Genomic DNA, 18366 nt, shown 5'->3' on the forward strand with positions numbered 1-18366 from the left:
GGTTATCCTTTTTTTTTTAAACAAACATTGGGCGTAAGGGTTGACGTCAACAGATTCTGTCATTTCTGTAACAAGTTGTGCTATAAGTTGGGGGGGGGTATAGACGGCTCTATTTAAAAATGTTACGTCACAAAAAAAAAATGAGCTAATTTCATCCTGTAACACTTTAAATATATTTTTGTCTCTAGAATGGATCTCGGAAGATAATGTGAAATTTATAATTTCAATGATTTTGCACATTAACGATTATTTTCAGTTATTATACAGATTAACGTTCTAGTTCAGTTATTAATATTAGCATATTTTTTACTTTAACTGCAACATATATATATATATATTAATTAACGTATCAACCCAGAAAAAAATAAATATTTATAGAAATATATTTTTTTGGTTTTGTTACAATATTTTCATAGACAAATGAGACTAATTAAAACATAATATTACAAATTAAATTTGATTGTGTATTATTATATCTCTACACATCTAAATCCAGTTACATACCTATAAATTTATCTATTATAATTATAATATTTTGAGACTCACAGCTGACTACATTTGATACCAGCATGGTTGAATAAATTTAAATTCTGTACTAATTCACTTTGTAATGGAAGTGTTGAGGCTGCTGACATAGAAGAAGTGTACTGCTCATTATACATCTCTGGTTGCATATTTTGATTCATTAATGGATCTTGTTGTTGTTGTATCTGCTGCTGTTGTTGCTGATAGAATACTGGAGTAACGCTTCGATTCATCAGCGGAGTTTGTTGCTGAGGAATGTACAATCCCGGGGTGATGTTTTGATTTAGTAATTGAGGTTGTAGAGTGGAGTACATAACTGAAGGAATACTTTGGTGAAAGTAGGGATTCTGTTGTTGTTGTAATTGCTGTTCATGGTATATTATTTCATCTTGAGGTATTTGGGTAATTTGTGTGACATCTTCATTCAGGATATGAGGAACTTGATTGCCATATACATCAGTAAATTCATCAAAAGAGGGCTTCTTAGTGCGGTTTAGGAACATGAATATTGAAATAATTAACCATATAAACTATATATATATATATAAAGATTCTTATTAGTATGGAAACATGTTCTGCTTAAAATCAATTTAATTTACCCAACTAAAGAATGAAGCAGCCAAACTACCCTCCAATGCTATTTGGAGAGGCAAGAGATGTTCATGATCTTGAACGACATTATGAACTCGACCATGTTTATAACCGCGATTTTGGCCATAAAACATCCCAGAATATTCATAATGGTCATGATGAAAGCGGTTGTGAAAGTCGTCGTCGCTGAAGAGCGAACTGCAGGACATTTGCAGAAATCGATATGGGTTACCTTTGAAACAATAATTATTATTTTAAAGAGTTTGCAATTCAACAAGTCTACATTGCTTACCTATAGTCAGTCGGGCGTAAAGTTGATTCTTGGCCTCGTAATGCAATTCGTTGCATGAAGTCAAGTAACCTGCTAAGCTCACTGCACTAATGAGTAGAGAGAAAAAAAATATGAATAATGCAAATCCAATTGCAAAACTACTTGAGATCCTTGGAAATCTAACGGATATTTGTGATTGTCTAAAAAAAATCATTTATATATTTAAAGGCGCATTTTTCAAGCAAATTAAGTAAATAATTTATCTATACCCTCGAGTTGACTCATCCCCTTTATTGGATCGTGAGACATAGATCAATAAAAATATCGCAGATGCAATGAGGAAGCAATGCCCATAGGAAACATAGTTGCATCCAACGGGATTTCCATAAATGAGAGCATGTCCCCGAACACTGGTAAATAATAGGCACTCATCCCCTGGATATGTAAGTATGAACATTAATACAGAGGTGGCCGATGACACCAAGATGTTGATTACAACAAGGGTAATGATCAAGGATGGCTTTGGCTTGGATGAACAACACATAAAGATTTGTTTTGATACTCGAGTGTATCTTTACTTTGTGTATATTTGAGGCAGGTATAAACACAGGTACATACTCTTTACAGGGATTGTTTATTATAATAAGTTATTAAAATATACCCGTCGCATTAAAGTATGCATGATGTATAACCTCCTACATTCATGAATCAACACCTGAAGGGGGTTATTTTTTATCAAATTTTATTCCTCCTTTAAAATAATCACCCTCTTTATACCTGAAGTAGATAGATACATATAATGAATAATTAACAATTATATTTTATTTACCCCCTGGCTTTAAAAGTGGTTTTCTTTCTTATTTGATTGCAACAGTTGTTGATGAATGAGGAAAAAGATCATGGATAAGGTTATTAAATGAGGCATATGCTTGACGAAAAGTCATAACATACACTTTTTGCATAGAAGGATTTATTTTTCTTCATATGTGTTAATATATCTATGACATTTAGAAAAATACATTTACATTAGATATATTTTGATATTATAATTATGTATGCTTAAATAAATATTTATCAGGTCTGTTATCTTTATTGTATGCCACAACCTCTCTTCCTCCTATAAAAGTAAAAAGAAACGTGGGGAGGGGAGAGAGGCCAAAAATCAGTTGGTAGTTCGTTAACAAATTTTCCCAACTATGGAATTATTATTCAGTAAGAGTTGGGAATTAATTACAGATTAACAAAAATGAATTCGAACTCAACCAATGACACGGCAATACCTCACTTAAACTGTTTTTGTTGTCAGCTGTCGATTTCTTTGCTTCTTTTACAACCTTAATTAGTGTTTTCAACTTTGATTGCTTGAAACATAACTATCGTTTGTTAAATTTTCAACAATTATTGAATAATTATTCAATTGTTGGGAAGAATTAATTAACTACAAAATGATTTTGGCCCTTAGTTTTTTTTTTTTTTTGTATTAAAGTTTGCATGATGCAATAAATTAACGACGTGTATCAATATTCTAAACACTGATTAGGAGAAGAAAAACGGTATTACCTCATTAGCACAAAAATATACACAATTTTTGTTATTTTATTGTCGATGTTTCAGCTTCTTTCAACCTTATCAGGGCTCTGAACGTTGATAGGTTGAATAAGAATTAGTTTTTGGTAAATTGTCAACAATTCTAAAAAATTATTTAGTAATAATTCCATAGTTGTGAAGAATTGGCCAAGCGTTGGCTTACTTCCTTCTAATTTAAGGCCCTTTTTATGTTTCTTTTCGTATAAAAGATTGCGTGATACAATATAAGTAATTACGTGGTGAACAATTAGCTTATTGAAATGAAGGTGGATCACGACGTTCATTGACTAACACAAAAGTTTACCCTGTATTTTTTATTAGCAGTCTATGTCTTTCCTTCTTTTTCCCTAATCAATGTTCTGCAAGTTGGTTAGATTAATCCCCGTACGTCAGTATTGCACTTTGTCCGCTTCAGTGGACCCAAAAAAAAAAAAAAAAAACCTTACCCAAACGTCCACCAATCCCATATGAAACATAGATGAATTATGTCATAATTAATTATTAAAATCTATTATATATGACTTATGAATAACTCTTAATAATTCTTTGAGTCATTGTAATAAAATTACATATTTGTAGCACGTCAACGCAAAAGGAAGCTAGAATACTTTTTCTCAAAATTGAACATGGAATACATTTTCCAACAAATTATGGTTCATTTCAATGAACAAATGAATTTGCTTAATCCTTTGGAGACACTGCAAATTGTACTTAAAGTAGCTAAAATTAACTGCCACATAGAATTAGGAAATTAATAAATTATATGTCTAAGACAATATTGGAGCCAAATTAAGTCAAATAGATCAAACGGAGATTTTAAACTACAGTTAACACTCTGGGGTATCTCAATTCATCCCAGAAATTTGAATTCAAACCCTATAATTGACCGTAATATCTCTTTAAAATATTGCCTGTCATTTTTTGAATATAAATGATTGAACCTTTGAATATATGATTGTATGATTCGTGTATTTTTCATAAAAATAGCTTTTTTTTTAAACTAAACCCCGACATGTAGGCGACATTGAAAAAAAATACATTGCAGGCAAGATTAATAGAAATACTTTTGATATTGATTGCAGCCAGTAACGTTAAACATAATATCTAACTCAAATATCCTTAAATATCTTTAAATACATATGAAAAATGTTGTGCACATCTTTGTTTTTTATTTTTGGCTGTAAAGTACTTTTGAAATAATTAAGAGCGTGAAAATGCGTTCTAACGAATCTAACGAAAACAATCAAGGAAACTTCTTTGACCTTTTGTCCCTGCGTTCACACGACAATCAGATTCTCAAAGATAAACTGGAGGCCGAGGTCAATAAATTTGGTTCCACTGGGGCAGGTTTTGCCAAGTACACTTCACCTGACATCCAAAATGAGCGGATAGAGATTATAGCATCCAAAATGACGGAGAATATAATTTAAGATGTCAAGACATGTGCCAGCGATGATGGCTACAGGTTCTCTGTGATTGTTGATGAAACATCAGATATGTCAAATACGGAGCAGTTCAGTCTGTCACTGGGATATCTGACGAGTGAAGGGATCAAGAAAGAGAGCTTCCTCAAGTTTGTAAAAGTTAACCAGACTGATGGGAAATATTTGTTTGAAAAGATTCACGAGGCGATCAAGGATCTCGGCCTTAATCCCACCTGTACTGTCTTCCTGACGGCAAACAGCATGAAGTAAGGTCTCGCCACCAGGTGGAAGAAGGCGCCCCCTGTGTGTCTACATCCACTGCTACATCTATGTCCTCAACCTAGTAGTCAAGGTTCTTTTCTCAGATATAATCCTATACCCTGTAGAATGGGGACAGTGCAAATTTTATACAACTTCATTGAAGGGTCACCAAAGAGGTTAACAATCTTCAAGTCGGTGAAGATAACAAGTGACGATGAGGGACTTGTAAAGATGATGCCCTGAAGAACCAGTCTGCCCCCCTCTGGAGTCTCTACTACAATGCCGTACACGTTGTATCTTTAGAGATGGTCCGAATCATGTAGACCCTCATAATCATGAGAAAAGATAAAAATACGTTGACGAGCTCAACAGTAACTTCTCTACTCCACAGCATCTTTAGTCACGAATTTATTTTAGCCATTGAACTGTTGAAGACACTCATAAGACACACATCTAGCTTGTCAGATGAACTTAAAGGTAGAAAAGTTGACCTAACAAAGGCTGAAAAAAATCAACCTTGTGATTAGGACTCTTAAGAATGAGAAACGCATTGAATCATTATGGAAAGTTGCTGAGTTGAAGTCATCTGAGCTGAAGACAGTAGCTGACCAGGAAGGCTCAATCGATTTGGACTTTATGGAGGCGAAGATTCCAAGGAGAGTAAAGTGGAAAGGAAAAACTAAATCCACTTCTGTAAGACACATTTCGATGTTGCAATCAATAAGATAGTATCGGACCTTGAGTGCAGATTTGCCACCTATCATACAGACATCACAATGGATCTAATTGCAATCGTCAATGACAGTGAGGTGGATACCTGTGTCATGGAGCGTGTCGCCAAGCAATACAGACTTGATCTCGAGAGCTCCAGTCAGACCATGCAATCTTCCAGCAATTCAACGTTAATATTATAATGTTTCATTTTGCATCATATACCTATTTAAAATTTATGTGTCTCAAGCCAGATATTGACCCAGAAGACATGGTTTCGTCACAAATTGCTGCGGAGGTGATAAGATCGGGAGTATTCTGGCTGATGCCAGAGCTATACGAGGTGATCATGATCCTGGTCTCAATGCCCATCATCAGCTGTGAAGCGGAGCGGCCATTCATCTAACTCAGAAGGCTCAACAACCACATGAAGACCACCATCGACCAGGAGAGGCTTTTCTCTTTAACATGGGCAGGTAGATGGTGGACAAGGTGCTCCATGAAGACATGGACAGTTTGATTGACACCTTTGGTTCAAGGAAAGAGAGGAGAAACTTCTTCTTTTAAGTCATGATAAAGAACAAATGCATTTTTTCTTCATTTATTTCAATTATTTATTTTACATGTGAGTTAAGAGCATTCAGACTTGTGAACATAATCTGCTATCTTTTCTGTCGATGTAACCATTATATAGTCCGTTATAATCTCGTTTATTAACTTCATCCCTTATTCTTTACTAAATACTTAAGGAGGTTTAAATTGTTTTTTTTACTGAATTTTATATTTCAAAACTTTTGCTCTCATTCTCGCCCCGTACATTTTACGCTCATTCCTTGCTCAATAGATTGGCATTGATTTTCTGTCTAGATTGTTTCCTTTTGATATTTTTTTTCCCAATGTGTGCCTGAAGAAAATTATGGTCAGACAGTCCATTGGACGATATTCTTGCAAGATCTAATATGTACTGTAGCATTTGTCCTGTTTAAATATCCCACGTTCACCTCTGAAAATCAACCGTGCACCCTTGTAAAGTGGACTGAAAAATCTTCTTGACATACGGCACTGGTTGTGCCTTTATTGGTTTAGCCGTTCAATCGGTTCCGGTTCTTGAACTGCTAGAACTGGACCCGTATATTATATTGCTTTCAAATATACGTGGGATACAGTGTGTTTTGTTTTTAAGCTGTTTTTATGAGTTGACTAATGGTATGATTTAAAATAGCTGGCTCTACGTCTCTTAAGACTAAAGTACTCATCAGTCAGCCCAGGAAAAAAAAATTCTTTCTCAAATTCTTATTATTTCATTTTTGATGAGATAACACAAATCAATGAAACTATGCAAATATTGAATAGTTTCGTGTGAGTGTGCTCATGAAAAACGGAAAGTAACACTCAGTAACCACATTATTTAAGCAATTGTTTTTTTATCCGACGCCTAATTATTCGGGACTACCACTAGTTCATATATTAATTCAAACCTTCGATTCAATGTATATCGTATATGTAATATTGATACCGAAATAATTATTTCTTTTTCAATGATAATATCTAAATTATAAATTCACCTATAATAACTACATTATCCAACACAATCACATTCTTTTTATGCACAAGAACAACATATGCTAAACTTAGACCAATTTAATCCCGTAATTCCAAATATGGTCTTATTTTTTATTTCATAGCTTCGTGGCCTTCAGAATAAGGCCATAACTTTTATTTTTAAGGTTCAAAACTTCAAAAACGCTCTTTATCGTTGGCAATATAAGATAAGGTCAGGACAATATTTCAAGGATATAACTCATTTTTGAATTGATTTCGAAACAAAAATCTATAAATAGTTGTATATCCCAACTACAAGAGATAGAAAACAAAGAGAAAGAAAAAGAAATGATGTAGAAACAAATAGAGAAGAAAAGGAGAAAAAGAAAAGATATTTTATACAATTTGTTATAACATTAAGCCTCATGTCTCAAACTGTATAAATAAATTATTTCAAGTTTCTTGGACACAAGAGGACTCCTTGCATACCCGTAGTGAGTAAGGAATTTCAAAAAATGGGCATTCAAGGGAGTCCTCAGAGCAAATCCTTTTATTTTCTCTCTCTTTTCTTCTTCTCCGTCTTAAAATAGTTTTGAGGCTTAAAAACATCCCAAAATAACAAAATTATAAGAAGAAAAAAACCAAAGGGTAGCTACCGTTTGTTTTTTCAAATGATTCATTTCCAATTATGTAAATCCTTTGAGTTTTTTAGCTGGCCCGTTAATTTGTAATATGTAATATAAAGAAGGAATTTTATTTTCCTTAGCAGTTGTCCTTATTATTTAAATATTTCCTAAATATATTCAGAACCTAATTGAACGTTCGTGTGTGCTCATAAAAGACGGAGCGAAATCCTAATGATTTATTGTGGAGTTGTTGGACTCAGAGTAGAATATGGCATCGACATAGGAGTAATTCTAGTAAATGTCCTTATTTATTTCTTTTTCACCTTCCTCTCTAGTCACAGCTAATTGTAGCAGAACTAATTAAACGACATGGGGATTATTCTTTCTCTCTTAAACACTCTTTAAATTGTCATGATTACCACATTGATTTTTTTTTTAGCATGTCCATTCTACCATGAATGCCATCAAGTAATTGGGCTTGCTACAATTTTCAAATTCATGTACCGTACCGACCGCTGAGCAAGAGGACAGATATGACGTCATACAGTATAACAGTGGTACGCTAACAATAACAGTGAAGGAAGGAGATATATAATACTCTTGTTAACATTTGTACTCTTTGACGTCATTATAAAAAAGCGTGGTGGAAGTCAAACAATTGTAGGAAAACCGTTATGGTATTACCTTGTATTTCTATTAACCTTGGGGATACACAAAGATAGGATGGTGCAACAAAAATATACAAATAAATCTGTCCTCATAACAAATATAGCAACGTACACTAAATAAATTATAGATTTTTTTTTCGAAATTTGGATATCTTGAAAAGTTTTGGAGAATTAAGATCCATAATACGGTCAATAATAACTTTTAATAAATAAAAAGACATAAATGATTGAAAAAACTGTAAAAACAAGAAAATATTTTATTAAATAAATAATATTAGACTTATCTTTCATATATTAAAAATATTTATAATTTACCCTTCAATTTTGATATGTTCCTTTGATCAATAGTACTTAATTTCCCTGAGCGAATTTTTTTCGTTTATTACTTTGCCGAACTTCTTTTCTGTAAGAAAATTAATCATGAATACAGAGAATATTTTCATAGCAATCATGTTGGCATTGTAACGGAATTTTATGTCCAAAATTGTATTCTTCTTCAATAATGTATTTATTAAGTCTTTCAACTCTGTTTGCTGAGTAGTGGCAGCAGCAAATAATGTGTGATACCTTACTGAATTTATAATTAATTTTCGGAAAATATGAATTTTCTAAATGATTCTTTTAAACATTATTTATAAAATTTAGGTAACTACCTATATTTATGGAATAAATTCAATTTTTCATTTCACCATGTAACTAAATTAGTATTTCTTTTTATTTCTATTCTTTTTAATCACATCAATGTAAAGTCACCTTCAACATTTAATGAAAATAAAGGAAGATAAATTGACATTTGGGGAAAGAGAAAAGAAAAACCTGTACACCCAGTTATGACCATAGGTGAAAATAATGGTCCACAGACTCCTAAGTAGTGTTGTGTCGGTCCTTATCTAGGATGGAGGAGCGCGGTCCAGTCCAGTACCATTTGTCTTAATACATATTTAATATATTTATTTGGAGGAATAAACTATCGATATTTTTATGAAAAATCTAAGGACAGATAGTACTAAGGACCAGTCTCAAGTACCGACGGTCTTCCTCCAGAAAAGAAGAAGGGAATGTTATGACGACTAATGTTTAGCACACATAAAAATATTTTTGCTTGTTCCTCTCCTTTTCTTGTGTAATCCATGACATCACCTTATTCAGATATCAACCATTTTTAACTTCTATGATTTACTTTAAGGACTGATTAATTATTATTTCGATCAATGATTCATATGATCAAAATGTAATAAATTATATAACTTTTTTTTTCTTATGTTTGTCCATTTATTTTGAGATAAACTAAATAAAACTACAATCAATGGTCAATAATCATTGATAAATACGTGAAATTTTTTCTGTCAATAAGACACAAAGTTGAGTTATTATTTTGTGAAATGTAACGTCTGGTCTTGGACAACATCAAATGAACAAATTCCTTTGATAATTAATTATTTTTAATTAATAAATAATTTAAATGAAAGGATTATCGGACAGTTACTGGAATAATCTTATGACCATGATGCGATTATTAAAACTGTTCCTTGTGCGTCCTTTTAGTAAAAAAGTATTTTGAATTTTTCATAACAGCTGTTGAGATTAATTTATAATAAAAATTGGTATTTTGTAGACGAAAAAAAAAAAAAAAAGACACAGTTGTGTTATTGGAAAAGACAAACTGTTGGTATTTTTGTTATTTTTTGAAATTACATACATTTGTTAATTCTGTAATAGATCTTAGTGATGCTAACATCTCCCATTCACTGAAATTTTTTCGTCCACCTTTGTTGTAAATTTTGTTAAAAATACTTAATAAAATTATAATATATATAATAATAGGATGCACCTGTATTATTATAGGTATATTTTATTTCAAATGATTTTATTGATGCTTTAAATAAATTCAGAATTTAGTCAAACTCATCGATAGACAACATAATAATTAGAAATATGTTTCAACCATAATGAAGATACATTCCTAGAATAACTCTCTAATCCACTTCCTAATTCCATTTTTAATTCGTATTCTGAATACGCTCTCCCTTTTTCTGTTAGTACAAGAATTTGTTTTTGGATTTTTAATTTTTTTGGTGTATTTTCGAATTGACAACCTATACCCAAAAAAAAAAACACTTTGAAACAATCAATCTTGTTATATGAAAAAAAAAAAAAATCAACTTATGTGCGAAAAAACAAACTTATCCTCTAGAGCCTATAAATCTAGTCTAATCAGAATGGTACGTAACTCAGAATTATGAACAACTTGTATTTTATGTTTAACGTCTGTATCTGTCTCCTTTTTTGAAATAATTATCCTACGCTTTCTATCAGCAGACAAACAAACATACGACTACAATATATAATATAGTATTACCTCACTTATCGTACGTCGTAACCTTTATTTTACCACCCAACCTTTCCTTTAAAAATAAAGGGAAAGTATGCCGGAAATCAGTTGGTATTAATTAGCTAATTCTCCTCATCTATGGAATTACTATTCAATAATTATTGTTGAGTATTGTTCAAAGTTGGATAAGATTGAACTCGGATTCAACCAATCAACTTGAAGAATACTGATAAGGGGGAAATAAGTAGACAAATAGACAACTAACAGCAAAATACAAACTAAGTTTTGGTGTTATTGAGGTTAGACAGTGTTGAATGTTTCAATGATACGTTTTCAACTCTATAAAAATATGATGGCTGTTTTTAAAATACAAAAAAATATAAAAAACAGCATGCCAATCAAACTGATTTCAGAGTGATCGCTGCTCCCTGAGAAGTTCTATTTTTTACATGTCTATTGATTAACACGACGTTACCTCACTTACACAAAAGTACCCTATGTATTTTTGACCTTTTATTTTATTTTTGGAGGAAAGGTTACGTGAAAAAAGACCTAATATTAATTGGTATTTAATCAATTCTTTTACACCATGGCATTATTATTATATAATTGTAAGGAAACGTTTACAGCTTAACCAGAGTTAATTAAAATTTAACCAATCAATGTTCAGAACACAGATAAAGGGAAAAATAACTAAAATAACCACAACTAAATACATTGTAATTTTTGTCTTAGTGAGATAGCGCCTCAGTAGATCGAATATCATATTAAAAATTGTTAGTTCCCATTAATTTTTAACAAGAAACTTATGCGACCCTGCATTTAAGGATTCCTTTTATTCATGTCAAGTTGGTCCAACCGTTACTTAGATCTATGGGTAATATCACTAGTGTCCAAAATAACAAAAATGAGACAGTCCGAACAAACATGTCTTAATTTGCTGCAAAATAAAGCTAGCAATATAATATAAAATATCAGATGGTTGTTCATACAACACAGTATCTTTTTGTAGCTGAGGAGTTAGTTCTTGAAGGAAATCTCCATTATCCGCTTCGTCTGATTTATTTCTTCCTACCTTAAATCAACTCAGAAATTGATTAGATATTGACCATCATCATATTGATTGTTGGAGGATCCATTTTTCTGCATGAACTGGTTTAAACTAATTATTTTAAGATTATTTTGAGCCTTTAATGTTGTTGGAGTTGGTCTCTTGTACCGAATAAGTCCAATTTGCACGTTTCATAGCATTAATCTACAACTTCCTTCGATGATGTCTTTTCGAAAATTAAACATTTTTGTAGGAAAATGTGCCTAGAGACTTTTTACTCGTAGTTGACTGCACTACACGTTACAATTATGAAAATATATTGAAAATAGTAAGTTTTAGCTAATTATTATAAATAATTAAATTAAGCTTACAAAGTGTTACATAAATTGCCTTCAAACATTTAAAATATACATTATGGCAGCTGACAATTTTAAGCCAATCTGAAAAGAGAAGGACAAAAACTGTCTCTTCTTCTACTTTGAATGTCCACTCTTTCCCTTGAGTCCTTTAATTTTAACTTCTTTATTTATAAAAGAAGCAAAGAAAACATTACTAACAAGCGTAAGAAGAGACTCTTCAAACTTGAGAAGAGCGTTACTAAAAGTTAAGGCAGCATGTGTGGTGACATGTATCTTTCTTTTCATTTTGCTAAGTGAGAGGCTGTTCCACGCTTGGGGGTTGCTGCCAGTGATTTTTCACTATGTTATATGTAAGTACTATTGCTAGTGATAAAAATCGTGTGTATTTTGGGAACGTTAAAAAAACAAAACATAAAATCAACACGGTAACCCTGACAATTTGAAGAATGTTTTGGAGGAGAGCAGCTTAGCTGTCATGACGCTTTGTTTGATCAGATACTCCTAACAGTGTCGAGGGAAGAGGGGGAGAAGGAAATAAACAAGAACATAGTCAATAATTATTCTGACGTCGATCCTCAATTCTACACTAAGTTCCACAAGGAATTACCATTATAACTCTGCAACAAATATTTCAGAGTAGTCGCTGTCTTTTATGAACACGTACAAATGTTCAATCAGGTTTTGAATATAATTGAATGTAGTAGAAAAGGTAGTTCACGTCTCAGGAGTAAAAATATCAATGACAACTGCTGAGAAAAAGAAAATTCATTATTCATATTATCAATTACAAAAAAAAAAAAAGCGAGCTAAAAAATACAAGAAATTATTACACTCTTATTCATGAAATGTTACAATTTGTTACATTTCATGAATACAAGTCGTGAAATTTTAATCTCTTGGTCTTTTAGACTTATAAGGAAGCAAAACACATTATCTTAAGCTGTGAGACATTGAATGAGTAAGAATCAAGGTCAATAAATGTCCTTTATTCCTTTTGAAAGTTAGGAAGACACAATGACATATTTTACTTCTTTTTTTAGGTACAAGGTTTCCTTTCGTTGTAGTAGTTTTCTTTTATGTAATTAGTCCTTTATTTGGACATTGAACACAGGGGCGTCCGCAGGGAGTAGGTTTGAGGGACTGAAGCTCCCAATTAAGGAAAAATTGCTTTTTATTAGAAAATGTAATATTTTAATTTTCTTCTCAAAAAATTTAATATTTGAAATTTAATTAATTTTTTAACTTTGTTTTCAAAAAAATAAAATTTCCTGGGAGTAGTTACGGATTTCTAAATTTTTTTTCAACAAAATTTAATATTTGAAATATAATTTTTGAATTTTTTCTGTTATAAAATATAATTTTACCCCCACCCCACAATTAAAAATATAATCCTGCGGACGCCCCTCTAATAAGGCCATTGAAGTTTACATATGGTTAATGCATATATTTACAACAATATGCTTTTATTTAATATTGAAACAAATGAAGGGGTTGTTATTTGCCAATGCAAAAAATAAGTTTGTTTATGTATATGCCTAGTTCCATTGTTTCTTCAGTGTATAGATAAGCCAGACCATTCATTGCAGCTCTTAGAATACATTCTTAATTAATATTTACAAAAATATATTCATGGTATAGAATTTGTAATCCCTTTTCTAATTCTTTGGGGATTGAACTCCGAGGTTTCTATGGTTGAGTCATTTTTATGAAATATTATCATAAATAACTAATATTATACTAAATACACATTTTTAAAAACTTTAATTAATGATTCAATATGTGTATGAACAAATGTAAATATGTGGTTACATATAGAGTTCAAAAAATATGACCTAAAGCAAGTGCAGATCTTTTTGTTGTTGGAAACCGAAACAATGTTTTTTTAAATTGAATAGCTGTTACTACTATTCTTTAATTATTGAAGAGAGAACTTCTATATATACAGGGGCATCTGCAAGATTATACATATATATGCTGTTTTTTTGGATGGGAAGCTTAGTTGTTTAATTTTTTTTGTTAAAAAAATATCCAAAAAATCCTTGCTATTCAAAAGAAATTAAATTTTCGGAATTTTTTTTTAAATGTTAAATTGCATGGAAAAAAACTCTGCTATTCACAAAAAAATTAATTTTTTGGATATGAATTTCAAAAATCTCTATATACTCATAAAAATTAAATTTTTGAAAAAAAATTCAAAAATCCACAGCTATTCTCAAAAAAATATAGTTTTTGTGAATAGATATGGAATCTTGAAATTGATTTCCCAAAAATTAATTTTTTTGTGACCTAATATGCAAGATTTTTTTTTTTTTTTTTTTTTTTTTTTTTTGGGGGGCTTAGTTTTTGATTTTTTTTTGGAAAAAAATAATATCCAAAAACCCATAGCTATTCACAAAAATTAAATTTTTGCAAAAAAAGTTCAAATATTAAGTTTTTTGCTCTCCTGCAAAATTACCCGAATGACAGAAAAAAAAATATAGAAAAAATGACAAGTTCCTTAATTTAGATCTCTCCAGATAACCCCCTTCTAACGCCCCTTGCGTGTGCTCATGAATGACGGAGAGTAACACTAAAGGTTTATTAGGGAGTTCCTTTTTGAACCCATAGGAAAATGGAGTATCGATAATGTTGTCACTCCTGCCTACGCCCTTGCTCGACACAAAGTAATATTTGAATTTTTTTTCTTCTCCTTATAGATACTTACAGCTATTATTATACAAGGTCAAGACAGCTAAACTGCACTCCTCCCAAACATTTCTCGGTTTCTTTTTCTTTTAACCTTGTGACAGATCATATCATCTTCAAATGTATATTTCCTATATTAAAATCGAAAATAACTCACCCACAAATTCTCAGTGTTATTCTCCAATTTTCATGAGCACACTCAAACCTAATTACTCAATACTTTGATATTCTCTCCTCAAGAATGAAATAATAATGCTAAAAGTTTGAGAAAATATAACAGAATGTTCAAATTGCCAACAGTAACAACAAAAACTCACACGATAAAAAATCCTTAGGATTTAAAACCCAAAATATATGTATTCTCCTTTTCTTTTTTAATATGACGTGCTGAGCTTTAGCTACACACGCTCTTTGCTAAACTTAATCTAAGTCACCTTTTCTATTCTTTGTTAAAACGGATTTCTCCTATACAAATAACTAAGTATATAGTCAAACTTTATTGTATTAACTTAGATATACGGAAGTACCAGCAGGACATTTCTGCTAAATTTTGTTTACTACTTTTTAACATAAGATATTTCAACTATTTCTCCTCCTTAGTAGAAAATTAAATTTTCCAAATGAAATATTTCGTGGAAAAGGTGTACCTGTACGGTCCTGGGAGGGGCCTATCAAAGTTTTTTATTCATTTTTTTTTTTTTGGAAAAAAGGCAACATATTTATAAAGCCACTTAATAGTAATATAAAGAATATTAGTAAAAATTAAAAGATTCTCAATTGGGGGAAGGGCTTTTTTTTGCATAACTTAAAAAAGAAAGAAATAATTATATACCAATAATAAATATTTATACCTAAGAATATATGCCGATTCCAATTCAAGAAAAAACCACAAAACCACGCTATTCTCCGATTCCGATAAATTTTCCCATCAATGCATAAGAGCCCAAATCTACTGCCATTGCAAATTATAGTGATCATTTTCGTGTTCTATGACTTAAAACACAAATATATATTTGTGTTTTAGTCGGTAGAGAAAAATATTGTTGCATAATGATAATTACAGGGTGCGTGGACAAAATCTGCTGCTTAAAACTTTTTATTTTATAATATTTATTGATAAAATAGGAACGAATATCTTTATTAGGATATAGAGTAGCTGTCTATTCAATGTAGCCACCCTCTGCAGTCAAAATCCGCTCAATGCGGAAACGAAACCGAGAACAGGCATTTTGGACCTGCGCTGCTTCTATGTCACTGAATTTCTCCTTGATGCAGGTGATGAGAGACTGTTTGGTATTATGGGAGGAGCAGTTGGTCATGTTCTCTACGTAGGACCAGAAAAAGTAGTCCAACGGGTTCAAATCTGGTGATGAGGGAGGCCAAGAGGAGAAGGGTACGAGCGCAAAATCATTGCTTTTCAGCCATTCTTGCGTCCACTTAGCTTTGTGGGCCGGAGCCGAGTCCTGCTGCCACATCCACGGCCTGTCGCTGACAACAGACTTAATCCACGGCCACACAACGCCCTTCATGACATGACCCTCACTTGAAACGACCCCAAAGACCATGACAGTGGCCGGACAATCCTGGTGCTCTTCTCCTCCTTCTTCTTCCTGCCAACAACGTCCATCGGGTCCGATGACTCCTCCAGCTGCTTCCTGAGACTTCTGACCGTTCTAACTGGCATTGACAGAAGGCCAAAGATGTCAGCATTGCTTAATTTCATGTGATCACTAAGCATAATCTGAATAGCAGCGTACCTATGATCTCTCTCTCATTGAACATAATAACTTTTCTTGGGCACTTAAAATGATGCTATCGCTACAAGTGCTAAACAATAACTGAAGCCTATGACTCTAGAAAAATTTTAACACCAAAAACAGACAGATCAAACATCAGCTAATGGAGAAATGTTGTCTTTAAAATGTGGCAGATTTTGTCCACGCACCCTGTCGTATACTTTCTTTCACTAATGTTATTTTAAATGTAGAAGGTTTTCCACTTTATAGCAGTAATCTATTTTCTCCCCCAATAACTTTATAACAGACAAATAATGTTAACAAGGGTCTTAATTCTGTAGTACGATAAGTCTTACTCACGAATTTATCTTACTTTCTACAAAAATCACATCCCTAATGATATCCTTTAATAATTAGTTTTAAAGCTCACGGGGAATGTTTTCTAAAAAAAGAAAAATATGTTTTATTTGTAATTTAACTCTTTTTAATTTGCTAAATACGTTTTTTTTTAGAAAAGTCCGCCAAAATTAGTATTTGAATTCAAATCCCCCTAACATTTGATAGGTGTGTACGTATATAATGTTCGTTTATTGTAGTATATGTTTATACATAATCTTCAAGGTAATTGTATTGTAATTTGAACAAAACATCTTCAATCCTCATGATGTATGTATCTATGTATGAATCATTGTTATTAATTATTCAGTACTTTGCATGTGTACATAGGTGGGGATACGTACACACTACACAGGTACATACTATGTACTTAAGTATTATTATAAAAATCATAAAGGATAAGAATAAAACAATAGGCTAGATTGTCTTATACCGTTCATGTATTTATGATAGTATGTACATTTACATCATTAGTCCATCGTGGGCCAGAATACATAATAATTGAATAACCTTGAAGGATAATGCCATGGATATATTGTGTAGGGGAGACTGGAAACAGTTGCAATAATCCCCTTGTTATAGAATATCAAAAAAGCTACAGTATAAAAAAATTACAGTTTGTTGCCGAAAAAAATGAATGATTTTAGTCAAATTTTCTCCGTCGAGTTGTTGGGTAAAAACTGATTTCGAGTGGTAAAAGTAATTTTTGAGGGCACATTACTTGTATAATAATGCAACGGGTTTTAATTGTTTTCCCTGTAACTGATATTATTTGAATTATTGCTTCCGTTGCTACCAGTTGATATAATTTTATCAAAAATCAAAATTCAGTCCTTCATTGTTAATTTAGAAATTGCGTAACACTCAAAACAATATGGTAAATAGCACCAAGTGTTGCAATTAACATGGTGGAATTTATTCTTCTTTATGATTATACTAGCAGTAGTACATGGCATTGAACGGGGCTATTGGAGATCGTCTAACTTTGCTTAAAACTATAGAAGATAACTACTCACAAATTCCTCATTGTTAATTATCATTTTCCATGAGAACACTTACCCGAAATACTCATATATGTTCTCTCCTCAAGAATGAAATAATAATAATAACCGCTTTAAAAAAATGATAATATGACCGTATAACTGATGAGCCAGGGAGTACTTTAGTCTCCAGAACGCTACTTGGCTACACGCTTGACGCTACATGCAAAATGCATAGGTTCATAAATAAATATGACTATATACAATGTACCTTGGATATACACTTCATGATAGAATGCTAACGTAGAGAAGTAAATATGAATGAATTATTTTGGATTTAAAAACAATTTTTAGCTTCGATGGAGTAATTGTCATCAAAAAGAAGTTATATTATCTGCAAAGTGGTGTGACAGTCTGTAGCATGTTTAAGAAAATAGCAAATGCTAAAAAAGAATGCGTACTGCCCTCTAGGTAAGTAAGTATACAACTAAGTACGTTAAAGGATTCTAAAAAAATTAGATTAGAAGGCAAAAAGAAACTTTATTTGATTTAGCCTTTTCTTATGATTTCTGTGTGTATGTAGAAGGTTCTCCTCTTTATAGCAGTAATCTATTTTCTCCC

The 18366-nt window shown here is 31.9% G+C and overlaps 1 protein-coding gene across 1 annotated transcript; it reads right to left on the bottom strand.

Annotated features, from left to right (window-relative positions):
- Positions 1–365: 365 nt before the first annotated feature.
- Positions 366–2076, bottom strand: LOC121115142 (uncharacterized). The gene is made up of 4 exons (XM_040709322.2): positions 1657–2076; positions 1409–1587; positions 1125–1348; positions 366–1055 (listed from the first exon to the last, which is right to left on the bottom strand). Exons 1-4 carry the CDS (start codon positions 1929–1931, stop codon positions 543–545), a joined length of 1191 nt encoding a protein of 396 aa, XP_040565256.1. The 5' UTR covers positions 1932–2076; the 3' UTR covers positions 366–542.
- Between the last annotated feature and the right edge of the window lie 16290 nt (positions 2077–18366).

The sequence above is a fragment of the Lepeophtheirus salmonis genome, chromosome 3 (genome assembly GCF_016086655.4).
Source record: "Lepeophtheirus salmonis chromosome 3, UVic_Lsal_1.4, whole genome shotgun sequence".
NCBI lineage: Eukaryota > Metazoa > Arthropoda > Copepoda > Siphonostomatoida > Caligidae > Lepeophtheirus > Lepeophtheirus salmonis.